The sequence below is a fragment of the Enhydra lutris genome, unplaced genomic scaffold (genome assembly GCF_002288905.1).
Source record: "Enhydra lutris kenyoni isolate GAN:26980312 unplaced genomic scaffold, ASM228890v2 scaffoldscaffold45, whole genome shotgun sequence".
Taxonomy (NCBI): domain Eukaryota; kingdom Metazoa; phylum Chordata; class Mammalia; order Carnivora; family Mustelidae; genus Enhydra; species Enhydra lutris.
In genome coordinates, this window is record NW_019154129.1 from 13,817,345 (window position 1) to 13,833,016 (window position 15,672).

General features: G+C 52.7%; 1 protein-coding gene across 1 annotated transcript in view; it reads right to left on the reverse strand.

Moving 5' to 3' along the window:
* LOC111156293 (3-phosphoinositide dependent protein kinase 1) overlaps positions 1–12,466 on the reverse strand; it is a 74,655-nt gene extending 62,189 nt beyond the window's left edge. Inside the window, exon 1 of the mRNA XM_022517072.1 lies at positions 12,419–12,466. Within this exon, the coding sequence (XP_022372780.1) occupies positions 12,419–12,442 (24 nt within the window). The 5' untranslated portion in view covers positions 12,443–12,466. The remainder of the gene's footprint in view (positions 1–12,418) is intronic.
* Positions 12,467–15,672: the final 3,206 nt, after the last annotated feature.

A 15,672-nucleotide genomic window follows, 5' to 3' on the forward strand; every position in this document is an offset into this window, starting at 1 on the left:
CAGGTGAGGCAGGCGGCAGAACACAAGGTCGGGGCGGCCTGCGGTCTAGTCCACAGGCCTGACAAACGGCAGCGCTCAGCAGACACTGTCTCCGAACGTTACTGACCTGCATCCTCAACGTTACTGTGGCTGTACGTCACCACACACGCACACACACGCACCCACACACACACTATGAGACACTGAAGTACAGTCTTTGTGTGGACACAGAAGCTCTGCTTCCCGAATTTTGGAAATCCCTAAAAGTAACCTTCACACACTATTAAGTTAATTAACATGAACATCAGGGTGCCAGTTACCCCTGGACCGCAGGGGATAAGATTACAATCAAGACGGTCACTCCGAGGCCTCCTAAGAACTTAGCAAAACCCTATGTTTAATGCAGGGTGGTGGGCACATGTGAATCTGTTTATGCGTTCATTCTTTAAATTCTCCATGAAATTATATACACCCCTTACAGATACAACTTTACCACTGCTGAAAATAAAATTAATGAAATGCCATTTTGTTCTCTACTTCTAAAAATAATGAACATTTATCACATGCTTCCTCTCAGCATTTTACACATACTATCATGGTCGGTCCTCAAAACAACTCTCAACGTCCACCCCCCACCCTTTTTTTTCCAAGATGCAGACACTGACACACAAGGCAGGTCCCTGCCCACAGTCCCCCGCCCAGCAGTGAAGCCACATTCAAACTCCACCCTCGTTGGCAGAGGGTGTCTCAGAGGCTCCTGTTCCGTATCAGGGAGATAAGGAAGTAGTGGGGGCGCTAACCCGGCAGGCCCTTGTGGGGTGCATTTAGTAATCACTACCGTATCACACCCTCTGCCCTGACAAATTCATCTGCACAGAATCTAGTTCAAAGAGTCAGAATTCTGACTAAAATTTACATCACAAAAACATTCATTAAGGGGCGCCTGGCTGGCTCAGTCAGTGGAGCATATAACTCTTGATCTCGGGGTTGTGAGTTCGAGCCCCACGGTGGATGTAGAGATCACTTACAAACCAATCAACCAACCAACAAACAGAAAACCAAAAACCATTCATTAAGAAATTACTAACAACTGGAAACAGCCTACGTAAAGGTCCACCAACAGGACAAGGCATCGTGGTTCACCCAGAGAGGACTATGATGCCGCCTCAGAAGCAGAGGGTTACAGAAAAGCTCAAGCAAAAATGTTAAGTGAAAACAGCAGGAGACAAAATCCAAAACCATGTCAGGGCCAACAGGAGTCCCGATTTAGTTTAAAAAAAAAAAGACAGAAAGGAAAACCATGAGGATTGCTGGGCCGCTGGGTGGAAAGCAGATCTTCCAGTGGGCTCTCGGTAACTGTTAAGCCTTGTTAGCCGCCAAGGACAAAGTCCAACCTCGGCAAGGTCAACAGGGCGTAGGAGCTCCCAGAGAGCAGGGGCTGGGAGAAGCCGCCTGAGAGGCCCACCCACCGCAGGGCCACTAAGTCCGCCATGGACACTGGTGATATCACACGGGGCCAACAGACCTTTTGAACTTCCAGGTTCACCAGCTCACTCACTCAACAAGGACTCCGACATGTGATGAGAGTACTTCCTAACTAGATGAGTAAGCTAGTTAGCTTTCAGGCACAGATCCTCTGAGTGTGGGGGCCCAGCGTGGAATTCCTATTTCTGCTTTTCGAGCCTGTCATCCCGGAGCTATACCAGAAAAACTGCAACATTTCAAAGACAATTAATCCATATATTTCAGATTTCATTTCACAGCCAAATAACCTTGGACAAAATCTAGAATGAATATGCATTAAGAGCTTTACTAAGTAAGATCTATTATTAGTTAGAAAACAAAAACAACACACTCTTGTCTTCTGTTTTGCTAAAATTAGTAATTTAACATATTAAAGTTGACAACTAAGAAAGACTGGGTTTCTAATCTAAAACCACATTAATTATACACCACTTAAATACGAACCTCTCACTGGGAATTAAATTCATTCAGCAAACGTTTTTCCCCGCAATTTAGCCTGGAAATCTCAGTGATACCTAACTCGAATCAAAAGGTTACCTCGTGAAGCACTGAGGCCACAGATGCTGAGCGGTTTCCTGTCAGACCCAGGGGAGCCAAAGCCTGGGGGCCTCCTCTTTCCCACTCTCCAGTTTCCGACCCCAGCTCCTTAGGGGAAACCTCCCACAGCCTCCACAAGTCAAAACTTAAAATCTAAAGCACATGGGCGCTTCCAATGAAATGAGGACCTTTCTCTGGGGTTCCAGCCCTACTATCCCCTCCTCTCCCCTCCGCAACTCCCTCCCTCTCCTCCGGTGCTCTCTGCTGGGCTGGGGCCCCTCAGTGCTTCCCACACATGTGACTGCTACAGCTGCCCCCATTACGTCCCCCTCCCAGACACTGACTCGCTAACTGTGCCCTCTCCTCCTCCTGTGTCCTTCAACCTCATTGTGGACAGCGCTGCACCGCATCCTTGCCACCTCACCGCTCCCGTACCCGCAAGGGAACAACATCTCCCTGGGCAAGGCGCAAGGTTCTTGAGAGCGGTAAAGGGACCTATGGGAACTTCCCATGGTTCCTTAAAATGTCCTGGTCTTGTTTATCTTCCATCAGAGTTCCCCACACAGAAACACAATCACAGTGATATCGGTAACTGTTCTCGTAACCCTAACAGATTAGCCTGTAAGGAAAAGGCCAGATTAATGTGGTCAGACGTTTGATTTTTAATCCTCTCAAAGTTCTTGCTCCTTGAAATAGGAAAAAACAAAAACGCCAGCCCCCAGAATGTAACTGGCCACAGGAATAAATGTCATCTGGCAGGAACACCTCTCCAGCAGCAGACACGTGCGTGGTTTGCAAGAGCGAAGAGAATCAGCGATTTCTTACCGCGGATGCCACCTCTCCTGACACCTGAAAAGGCACCACTGGCAGCTGCTCTCCCTTCCTGGGCTCCCTAGCTACAAATCCTGAATAAAGAGTTTCTTACTGGGAACGGTAATAGCCAACTGAGACACACAGAAAGACTGTCCCAGTGTTAGCGGCTAACTCCCACAGCAGAACTTCACGACACCATCAGCGTGCAGAGAAAGATCCATTTTGTCTAGCATGACATTCATCCACACCTCCTCCCAAAAACCAGTTAACAGACAGAAAAGGAGAACGAACACAGGAAGGGCGGACAGGCAGGCCTGTCTGTTTTTGGCCTTTTCTTAGCCTTCAGGCAGGTCAGAGCCCAGAGGCCCACCTGCCCCCTGCCAGGAGCCCCCACGATCACTTTATCGAGACTGCTCTCCCCTTACACCTGTGACCCGTTCTTTCTTCCTATCAATTCCTACCTTCGTAACAGTCCCATAGGTGCCATCATTATATGGAAAGGAGGTGGGAGAGGCAAATGTGTACACGGGAGGGAAAATAAACCAAATTCACAATTTTCCGGAGATGCTTATCTTCTGAGTTCCAGCCTAGACAAAACTCCAAACTCTGCTCAGAGTTCAATCTCAAAGCCCCAAGTAACAGCCCACAGGTTCATCTGTGACTCAAGACGAAGGCCTTCAAACAATGAACAACTGTAGCTTCACAAGAAAGGAAAGAAGCTAAAAGAGAACGAATCAAAGCCAGCCGCATACTTTCACAAAGGCCAGGTGACATAACTCCAGCCTCCTGCCGGCAAAGAAATGAGGAAGGGACTGGGCACAGAGGACCTGAGCAGACTGTGGCAAATGTCCACCGGATCAGCAGCAGCAAATACTCCAGAGGGACAGGGGCCTGGTCCTGAGTAGAAACCAGTTCTAGAAGGAGTTCGGGTTCACTCTGCACCTGCGGACATCTCGGTCCCGTGGTATCCCAAGAGTGTCCGTGCTGGCAGAAAGCAGTCAGAAACAGGCAGGCACCTGGATCTCATGCCGGTTCTGACTCAGTCCCTAAGTTAGAAGCCCTCCAAGTCCCAAGTATCTTTATCTGGAACTCAGGAGGACCCAACAAGGTGAGCATGAAGATCCCTTCCAAAACGGAAATACCGAGGTCGTCCTAGGACAAAACAACTGGTTTCAGAGAGCAGAGCAGCGCCGCGGACCTAATTTCAATCAGTAAGAACTAATCCTGTTTCACCTCACCAGCGCTAAGTCACATGGACCCGACAGGATGCCCTCAAGTCACCCCACCTCTGTGGGATGCTTCCTGAGCCTCAAACCCCAGTGTCATCGCCAAAAAACATCAACAAACCCAAAATAAGAGACAGTCTACAAAACACCTGACCAGTACTTTTCATGAAAAGCAAGGAAAGACTGAGAGTGTGTCCTCCACCAAAGGAGACCAAGGAGACATGAGGAAAACTGAGTGTGGCTGCCAGACAGGGCCCCGGGGGAAGCTGAGGGAGCCCAAACCAGCGCTGCATTCAGTTCAGAGCCTGGTGCCCAGGCCCACTCCTTAATCCTGATAGATGTGGCATGGCTGCGTAGATGTTAGTATCAGGGGAAGTGGGATGAAGGGTCTCTCTCAAATAAATAAATAAATAAATAGTCTTAAAAAAAAAAAAAAAAAAAAAAGAAAGAAAGAAAGAAAAAGATTTTATTTATTTATCTGTCAGAGAGTGCGCAGGGAAAGCAGCAGGCAGGAGAAGCAGGCTCCCTGCCAGGCAGGGAGCCCGATGCTAGACTCGATCCCAGGCCCCCGGGACCATAACCTGAGCCAAAGGCAGACGCTTAACTGACGAGCCACCCAGGCGTCCCACCCCAAGTTTATTTTAAAAATAAGTTTGTCTGGGGCGCCTGGGTGGCTCAGTGGGTTAAAGCCTCTGCCTTCAGCTCAGGTCATGATCTCAGGGTCCTGGGATCCAGCCCCGCATCGCATCAGGCTCTCTGCTCAGCGGGGAGCCTGCTTCCCTCTCTCTCTGCCTGCCTCTCTGCCTACTTGTGATCTCTCTCTGTCAAGTAAATAAATAAAACCTTTAAAAAAAAAAAAAAAAAAAAGCTTGTCTGGAGGCTACTTTCATAGCTTCAAGAAAACTTAAAGGATCTGAAAACATCCCGTCATTTAAAAATTTGATCAGAGTCAGTGCCTCAACACTAATTTAAAAAATGTAGGTAGGGTTACTGAAGGAAAGTAATACACTTGAAAGATTTAAAAAAAACTAACAGGGAAAGTTTAGAATACATTTCCTAATACCACCGCCTTCTTCAGCCTGCACTGCCCAAAAGTCTTCTGCTTTTGGAAACAGGTTTCCCAGCACTAGAAATGGTGCTCCCTCCTCAAACATCCCCCACACTTGGCTGCGCCCCTGCTCCCCTGCCCTCTGGGCTGCCCTGCCAGGAAAGCCCTCCCTGCTCAGCGCACCTGGGCCCAGGTTCTTCTGTGCTCCTCTCTGGAGCAGCCCCATAAAGGCTGGCAGGGCAATGCTCTCCCCTTGGGGCACTGTCTCCCTTCAGCCCCTGGGGCAGGGCTGTGGTTAGTGGGGCTCACAGGGGTGGGAGCACATGCAAGCTGTCCCCCACCCACTAAGCTGCCATCATTTTCACGCAAGGATTCCTTCAGGCCCTGAGCGTGCAGCCCTGGTTCCGTCCATGTCTCTCTTCCATCATTAACCCATCCTCACCCCCCTTCACCCCAGAGACATACAACACAGGGCCAGCAGCTTCTGCGCAAGAGAGTTTTCCAAGATTAAAAAAAAAAAAAAAAGTCATTTAGGTTATGAGTTTTGTTTTCTTTTTTTAGGAATGAGAATAAAATGCATTCGCAAATAAAATCTATATTTAGATACACATTTCTAAGCTGTATATCTGATAATAACCAGCTATGTACATACAATCAGTAGAAGACTGTAATTTTGACCAATGAAAAAACCCCATGAAAGAAAAATGCCAAACTGCAGGAAGAAAAAAATGAGTTAACGAAGGAAAAAGAGGGCAGTAAATGCTGAACTTCAGAGGTCACACACTGAGGGTACAGATGATTCTCCCAGCCTCCTGGCGGGCCTAAGTCACGGGCCCCTCTCGGAGAGGAAAGAATGCAGAACAGGTCAGTGCTTACCCTCAAGGAAGGAAGCCAGTCGGTAATGACAAGAGCCCGGAAACGAGCAGTTATCAAGCTGCTTAGCTTTCTAACTAAGTTAGCCGCGACCTCACCTGCTCCCAGGGTCTGGCTGCGGTGACTCTCCAGATCAGACCTTCCTAAGAACACAGCTGAGCAGAGTCAGAGTCCGGGCACTTTTCCCGAAGAATGGGCTGGTCCCATCATCTCCCAAAGGAGGCCTCCACGCAGCACTGCTTAGTGGCCAGCGCTGGCACACACCAAGTCTAGCATTCCTGTCGCTTCCGCCCTCCTCCTAGGATGGTGGCTCTGTCACTCACTGAGCACGGTGACTGAGAGGTGCAGAGGTCCCCTGAAGGAACCTCTAACACAAGGCGTGCTGCTTGGACACCCGCAGGCCCATCAGCCACACAGCCATCCACGGAGGGTGGCGCGGACGGACACGGCTGCACCCAACGCAGAGCACACGCCCCTTTCAGGACTGGACACTTAGAAATCCGCGCAAAGTCGAGGCCTGGGGAGAGCCCTCACAGACCCTGCCCGCACAGCAGAGAGCTCTGCCATTTCCCCTGAGGGCCCTACATCATCCGGGGATCGCAGCTTGGCTTCTGGCCAGAGGGAGGACTGGCAGGGTGATTCGCAGGGATCTTTTAAGGAAACGGTCCTCCTGAGAGGTAAGCAGCCGCCTCTCGTGCGGAGTCCATGGCACCGACGCCGGCTCTTCCACAGGTCAGGCACTCAGATCTGGCGACGCGAGGACAGCGGTGGCAGCAGGGCTCGCCCCCACGGCGGCAGCGCCAACGGGAAAAGCCCCGCGTGAGCGTGCTCACACGGAGTCCGCGCGTCCGGTTTACCCCGACAACAGGGGCCGAACGCTGCCAGAAGAGCCGCGGTACGAAGACGGGCCGACGTCTGAAACACAGCCTTCCGGGCTCAAGCCGGTGATGCGGCAAAACACGTACCGGAAAACCAGACCCCCTTCCTCAGCTGCATTTCCTTAGAGGATGCAGGAGTGGGACGCGAATCCATGTTTTTAACCCTCCGACTGCTTCCCAGTTTGGAATGCTTTCCTACCGGGCATTAAACAGGCAAGAGCTCAGGACCAAGCCCTGCCCCGCTCAAGGACACACAGCTCTAAACGGAAGGGCACCGGAATGCACAGATTCAGACACGTTTTTGTTAACCAGTAACAAAAGTGGAAGACAGACAGGTAAGTGACAGATACACCACAGGAAGCCCAGATAGGAGAACCATGAGGAAAGAGCATGAAAGAGAGTCAGAGAAGCCGTCTAGGGGGTGGTTTCCACTGAGGGGAATTTCTTCAGGCAAAGAGGAAGAGCCCGAAGAGGAGAACCCGGCGGCCCCGACCGTCCGGACACTACCCTGTACAGGCTGGGAGAGAGGGCACGGCAGGGGCGTCTGCGGAGGGACCCTCGTTGAGGAGGAGCAAAGTGACAGGCCATGAGAGGCAGGGGAAGCCTCAGGAACAATGCTACTGGGTCCCCTTCCAGCAAGTACTCACTTCTCGATGCCCGGGAAAAGGGGGCCAGGGAGGAAGCAGGTCATGCTTCGAACCCCACCAGGGTAGAGACTGCGCGACGAGAGCACAGGGTAGCCGCCCTCCAGCGGAATCACTTCCTTCACTGCGCAGCAGCGCCCACAGCCAGGCCACAATGAGTCCACGCACCGGCTTCACACGGGGTTCAAGAGCAAGGGTCCCCCCACCATCGGGGGCAGCGGAAGGCCCTGTGCTCCCCGTCTCTCAGAAACAGGGAGGGTGAGCAGAAAAGTTAACTCGAAGCCCCGCACCTCACAGGTCACCACTGCAGGTCAAAGGACATTACAAGAATTTCTGTAAGAGTCAAGCTTCCCTGCAAATCTTATCGGCCTCCCCTGACAGCACCGGTATGTAGCTGTCGCTCTGAGATACAGCTCCCACTGCAGCACAATTAATTCCAAAAGAGAAAAACAGGTTGAAGAATGAGACTTTAACAATGAATTCATTGTAACAGCTAAGCTCTCCGCCGGATGAATTCCGACTGAAACACCGCCGAGAAGCACAAACGCAGCCGTCTGCGCGCAGCCTCGCGTCAGCCCTCTCCGACGTGGGCAGACCTGCCACCGGCTCCACAAACGTGCAGAAGACACAGACCTCCACGACGAACCTCCTGGCGTCCAGACATACCACCACACGACACCTTTACAGGCTCCGCTTCCCCGAAGGCCGCAAGCTGATTCGAAACGCAGTGGCTGGTCCGCAGGGCACCGGATCCTGTCTGTGGGGCAGGGGAGGTCACTACGCCACGAGGAACTGTGTGCCCACCTTCCTCAGGCCCCCAGACAACACTCCAAACGAAAACCATACTTGTTTGTTCTTCCGTGGGCTGTGCACCAAAGCAGGGGCTAGGATAGGGCACAGCCCGCGCGGCGCAGTCAGCCCTCCTCCTGTGGGCCCGCAAGCCCTCCAGCTATGGAAGCAGAAACCTCCACCAGTTGTTCTGAGGAAGGATATGAAAGCCACAAACAGATCCTTTATAACAAACTACCTCTCTTAAGACATTCAAAACGACTTGGAATTTCTTGGGGAGTAAAAATCTCAGTTAAAATCAGGAAAATTTCCTACACTAAGAGGATGGAAATAGATTTTGTGCAGCTACAGAAACGCAACCAGCCAAGCACTGAAAACAGACCAAGGACCACCATGAATCCAAAAAGGCCTTTCACCTCTAAGGCACTATCATCAGACCATATTCCCCATTAATCTTGAAAAAATGCACTCTGCCTCTTGTTCGGCTAGAGACTGGACACACCACTGGCTCTAGGTTTTCAAACGATTTTTTTAAAGGGTCTGGTAACAAACGTGAGCCAGTTAACAAGACGGCACTGTGGAACAGGCCTGAACGACACATGTCCAAAACTTGGTTTCCACACCAACACTTCCTCCCCGGTGACCTGCCCTTTGAACCTGCCTTCAAAACAGCTGCACTGCCCCACCGCGGCCGGCTGCCATCCACAGGGCAGGCGCGGAGCTCACACACACCGCCCGCGCCCTCACACCTGCTGAGGGCGTCACGTCTGCATCAAGGGCTCCTCAGCAGCGTGTGGAGCTCCAGCAAAGTCCATTTCCCAAGAAGCTACTCCTCAGGAACAGACAAAGTCTAGTGCCAGGGAAGGTTCTCCACACTCCAGCAACTCGGAGGGGACTGAGGTGCTCCCCCATTTGTGCGGCTACTCCCCATTCATCACACCTCTGCCTGCACGCACCCGAACCCCACGTCAGGCGGCTCAGGGCACGAGGGCACTGAGTGAAGAGGATGACACGCCCAGGACCTACCTCTTCCTCGTTCCAAGCTCTGCTAAAGGAGCCCAGAGGCCAGGACCTGCTCTGAAGAGCTGCCCAGGACGGCTCTGTCGGCCCCACAGCTCCGCAAGCCGCTGCTGCTGCTGCTGCTGCTGCTGCGATCCTTCCCACGAAACACTCAGAGAACAGCACCACCCTCCACTCCCATCTCTGAGTACAGGGACCTTGCCCTGCCGGCTCCCAAGCACAGCAGGAGTGTCGCAGGGACAGAAAAACATCACACCACACAAGACTCAGGAGGAGCGGCCCAAGAAAGGAGCGTGGAAATGAGAACCCACTTCTTTCCATGTTCCGCATTTCCCCAGCCACCTTCCCGCACGGAGGCGGCCACCCCTGCAGAAGCCGGAGCTGCCCTACCTAGAGCGCGCGGAGCCGCTCGGCCTGATCTCCCGTTTTACCTTTCACCGAATCTCTGCCCAGTTCTTGTTCCCCGAAGGGAGGATTCCAAGCCTCACCCGTTCAGGGTATCAGCGCTCAAACACAGATGGAGCGCAGCCTCTTTCCAAACAGCTGCTTTCTGACGGCGAGAGGCCGAAGCAGGCTCCAGGGGTCACAGAGTTCAGCCATCTGCCCAAAGAAATAAATACGCGCGGTCCTCCGTGTGAAGATGGCCCTCCTGCCTCCAGGGCGGCACAGTCCGCACGTTCAGGCGCAGCTCCCAGGGAAAACGTTCTGGGCAGTGGCACCAAGCACTTCCTCAAGCCAAGTGCTGTACTGAGCTGCCCAGGAGACACTCCCTCGGGACGCTCCTCCCGTGGGGGGTTCGAGTGCTGCCCAGGCCAGCCGCCACTCAGTGGTGGGTTCACACTAAAAAGATACGATACCTCCCCACATCCCAGCTTCCACACCTGTAAAATGGGAAGGACACCCACCTCACACAGCACCGCTAACAAAATCAAGCAACACGGGGTGAGCTATCTGGAAGTGTCTGCTTCTACAGTAAGTGCTCAAGAAATGGTTCCTCCAGTCTCTGGCCCACCTGAAAATCTGAGTAGACTAGACGGTTTTCACACTTCATTTGTACTGCTCCCCCTGTTGCCTGTACACGCTCAGAGAGATGGGGAAATTCAGTAATTGGGATGGGGGCTTCTCCACACAATGCCACCTTAAAATTCTAGATGCAGGGAGGTCTGGGTGGCTCAGTCGACTGGGCTTCTGCCTTCCGCTCGGGTCATGATCTCAGGGTCCTGGGATCGAGTCCCACATCAGGCTCCCTATTCGGCGGGGAGCCTGCTTCTCCCTCTGCTCGTGCGCCTGCCTGCACACGCACACTCTAACAAGTAAATAAATATATATATGCAGGTACACACACACACACACATACACACACATAAAATCTAGATACAAACCCACTTGAACCATGCAAATCTGTCTGTCTGCAGATAAAAACCCAATACTGGGGGCACCTCTGCCATTCCTGAGGGGAAATATGGCAAATTCTTCAGCAGGGAGGGAGGGGATCTAGCTGAAGACACAAAAGCCTGTCCCTCTCACTTTCAGACTGGGAGATCTATCCTTTATACTACGATTCACTTTCTCTCACTGGATTCCAGCATTTTTGCACCAAAAGGCTGACTTATGCAAAGAAACTCCAGATGTCCCAGGCCCATCGTGTGGAACAACCAAGACCATGAAGAAATGTATTCTTTGCCTCTTGCTATGACCATCCCCACCAAAGTACACACCTTGCACCCCAACAGCATCGGTGTCTGAAAGTTCATTTTACACACTTCCATGGCTGTCGTCACCCCCGGCCTCCACTGAGGCTCGCCAAGAAGCCCAATTCGTGTTTTTGCCTGTTAGCCCAGACACCCCAGGGTACAGCCACATGTCGCAACAGTCAAAGACGGCCCCTTCGCCTTTCACCATTTTCTCAACCGAACAGGTCCTCCTCTTACACTCTGGAGCGTCACCCATCTCTACAGTGTTCTTAGCATGAAGTCTGAGGCTGAACTGCAGAAGGTTCAAGAACCGGCTAAATTAATTACAAAATGCGGGGTAACTCAGTGTTTTTTCTCAGGAGAGGAGTTACACCTTCCACCAGATTCTCAAAGGGGTTCGGACTCCCCAAAAAGGATTAAGAACGGCTACCACAAAGCTGTATGCTGGAAAACAAGACGTCAGGTAAGCTTCCTGGATCTTCACTCGCTTAAGCAATTTTGATTTGCCTTTTGAACCAAATTTTGCAAGCGGTGCCGACGTTCTTCCATCACCCACTTTCACAGTCGCGCCCGAGGTATAAATTCTGAAACCACCTTCGCGACTCCCAAACTCAAACACAGGGAAAACATCAGAACACCGAGGATACTTTTAGCAACAGAGAAAAAACACTAACAGAGGAAACACTAACGATACTTTTAAGCAAAACATTTCACCCAAGTGCTTTTCCTTTTTCTTTTTCCCCTGCAATCCCTCCTCGCTGTCACGATCACTCGCCCCTCGGCAGCAGGTTCAAGTCCGACCTCCCCGGGGCTTCCCATACTCGATGCCACTGCTGGAGAAGAGCCCCAAGGCAGGAAAAGCACCCAGTGCCGCTCCGCCGGGCGGGGAAAGGAGGCTACCAGATCCCACCCTAACCGTGAATTTGCGGGAAGCCTGGAGCATCAGGTGCTCTGAGCAAGAACTCGTCCCTCCCGCTTCGCTGCGGTAGAGGCAGCGGGACCCCGTTCCAGGTGAAGGCCCAGTAAGGTTCCTCCGCAGACGGAACGAAAGCGAACCCAGGAGGCTGAGCTCCAGGCCGCGGCGCGCCGAAAACAAACTTTCCGAGCACTTCCACCGCGACAGGCCAGTGACACCTCCCCGGCCTCCCCCGCCCTCCGCGCGTCTGTCAGCGCCCCCACCGGGCAGGCGCCGGCCGCGCCGGGGCCCGGGCTCCCCGTGGCGGCCGAGAAGCGCCCTCACGAAGCCCGCGGTCCCCGGCCCGGCCGGCCAGCCGCAGGTGAGGCGCCGCCCGGCCCTGGGGACGCGGGGCCGCCCCGCCTCGCCGGGCCCCGGCGGCCGCCGCGCTTGGCTTGGTGACGGGCCGGCGCGCCCGGACGGCCGGCGCGCACTCACCAGCTGGCTGGTGGTCCTGGCCATGGGCCCCGCGACGGCGCGGGCGCCTCCCCCGCAGCGCTGCGCGGCTCGGCGCCTCCTCAACGTCCTCCACCCCGCGGCGGAGCCCCAGCAATGGCCGCCCTCATCCTGCGCCCGCCCCGCCGCCCGCCGCCCCCGGCGCCGCCCCGCCCCCGCGCGACGTCGGGCGGGACTTCCGCCAGCCTGCCGCCGCTGCCCGCGCCCATTGGCCGCGCCCGCCATCGCTCCGCCGCGACTCGGCCGGCCTCGCCGGCGCCCCCGAGCCGCATTTCCGGGTTGGGGACCAGCGGGCGGGAGCGGCCCGGCCCCGCCTCGAAGGGGGGGCGGCCCGCGCGTACCAATCCCGGGGCCGCGGGGCGGGGCCGGGCGGGAGCCGAGGGGAGCTGTCATCCCCGGAGCCCACAGGGGAAACTGAGGCTCGCTGGGGCCCGCGTTGGCCAAGGTCACACCCCAGGCAGCGGCAGGGTCCCTCGCGTGGCTGGACCGGGAGCCGGGCTCTGCGCAAACACCGACAGGTGCAAATCGGCTGCCTACGACACGGACAGGCGCTCCCGGACGGAAACCGGGGCTGTCGAATCCCATTTGTAAGGCAGAAATCACGGCTGACAGTCGCACGGACACCTTCGGAGCTCTCTTCTTTGGTTATGGCCTCGTGGATTTTTCTGGTCGTCGTCACCGTTGGTGATGATGTCGAATTCTTTTTGTAGTTGTTAATGACGATGGTGGTGGTGCTGGTGTTCCTAGTTGTGGTGAAATATACATAAAATTTACTTCCGTAACCATTCTAACATCTGCCATGTGTACAGCGGAGTGGCATGAAATGCATTCGCACTGCTGTGCTAGGACCACGCTGCTTTAAACAAAATCCCCATCACCTCTGCTAACTCAAGCTTGCATGCTTTTAAATAACCTTCTTTCCTACTTCCAAAAGAAATACATGTTTATTTTTTTTTTAATGACAATTCACACAGTACAGAGATTAGATAAACGAATCGATAAACCCAGTAACTGGAATTAATTCTTGAACAGCCATGATCTCCACTAACATTGACCAAGCAATTACTTTTTTTTTTTTTTTTTTTTTTTTTTTTTAGCACTTACTCTTACTAAAGAATTTTCCTGCCTATGGGGTGCCTGGGCGGCTCAAGTCCATTAAGTGTCTGCCTTCAGCTCCAGTCATGATCCCAAGGTTCCCACTCCCTGCCCAGCGGGGAGTGTGCTTCTGCTTCTCCCTCCTCTGCTCTCCCTGCTTGTGCTGTCTCTCTAATAAATAATAAAATCTTAAAACAAAAGAGAGAGAGAGAAGCATCCGTGCTAGTGTGGCCCGTTTTCAGGTGAGGAAGCTGAGGCAGAGTGGGGTTCTGTAACTTGCCCTGGGTCTCACAGTGCCAGGACCAGGATCTTGATACCCATATGCCAGAGGCTATGCTTTGAGCATTAGGCTCTATAGCCTCTGCCTGTCCAAGCTTCCAGTCTTCTGTACACAGATGCACCTTGAACAACAGTAAAAAAGGTCAATATAACTCCTACTCCCCAAAAGGGCTTCTGCGGTTTTGACGCTTTTTTTCACTTAGCCACGAATGGTCCTGCACCCTGTACGGCTCTCCTGACATCTGGCCACTGTCTTCCCCAGTGGCGAGGGTTGCAGAGGACTCCGCTGGAAGCACCCTCTAACTTCTAGATCCATGCACTTGATCGAGCTCCCTCCAGACACTGAACTGGTCCCGGACTTCCTCCTCGTAAACAAGGCCCCACACTCAAATTCAGGCACACCTTTATTTATTTCCTTGGGATAAATTCTCAGCAGATGGAACTGCTGGGTCAAAGTACAAGGATCCCTCTCGGCACTTCTGCTACAGACTGCGAAATGCCAATTGATTACCCCACTCTGGACGCTAATCCTCAGTGAACACAAAGACAAGGTCAAGATAGAGACCAGCTCTTACCACCATGCCAAGCCACATGGAACACTCGGGAACCCTGGGAACATTATCTTACATCATAATCCTTAGCACAGATTAAAAGTAGCACATCTGATTTTGCCCACAACAGCCCTGTGAGCGGCAGGCAACTGTGACCATTTCCCTTTTTCACACGAGGGAACCAAGGCTTTCGTGCCCTGCTTCCTCTCAGTCATAGAGTTAGCAGGTCACAGAGCACAGAACTCAAAACCAAGCCCCAACCAGCAGCCCAGGCCTGCTCTGGGCCACTGCACTCAAGTGCCTCCCAATGAACCCTTCTTTTGTGTTTACTGTAGTCCTCACAAAGCAATGACAACTTGTCCTCAGGGAACGCTAACCATTTTTAAAGATTTATCTTAATTCAAATCACAACCCTACCAGATACTTAGTATTTATTACCGTTTTACATGGGAAATTTGCCACATCTTACACCAAATGCAATTGTAAATACACTGCTTTAGATTCTAAAAATAATGTATCTATATTTATGTATACACACACACACACACACACACACACACACACACACACGAAGAGCAACCTTTCTCAGAAAGTTACTAATGGATGTACGCCACGAAATGACAGCATAAACCAACAAAGACGATGATGTGAGATCCGGGAAACAAGAAGGAACAAAACACACAGGAAGGTGATAAAGGGGAAGTCCTAGGATGTGTCCACTCAGCAAGGATGGGTTCGGTCTCCCCTCCATGTCAAGCACTGTGCTAGACCTTCACAATTCCCTGGCATGCGAAACACAGAAATCTCTGCCCTCGTGAAACTCCGAAGCCACGGCCGGAGGTAGGGTTGGGGAGACAAATAATCAAATGTTGCGGGAGGTCAGAAGTCAGTGAGTGCTGTGGGGAAGAAAGAAATCAGCGTGGACTCAGGAGTGCCTGGGGGAAGGGTGCAATTCTAAATGGATAATGAGGAGAAATCCTGGGATAAAAACAGGGAGCACACAGACCCAAGGGAACCAGGCTTTGGAGGGCTCCAGGAAGATGCTGAAAATGACAGATCCTCTCATGGCTTTCGCCACATAAAAAACTAAATTAAGAAGCCAACAGAGGGGCGCCTGGATGGCTCAGTGGGTTAAGCCGCTGCCTTAGGCTCAGGTCATGATCTCAGAGTCCTGGGATCGAGCCCCGCATCAGGCTCTCTGCTCAGCAGGAAGCCTGCTTCCTCCTCTCTCTCTGCCTGCCTCTCTGCCTGCTTGTGATCTCTCTGTCAAATAAATAAATAAAATCTTTAAAAAAAAAAAAAAAAGAGCCA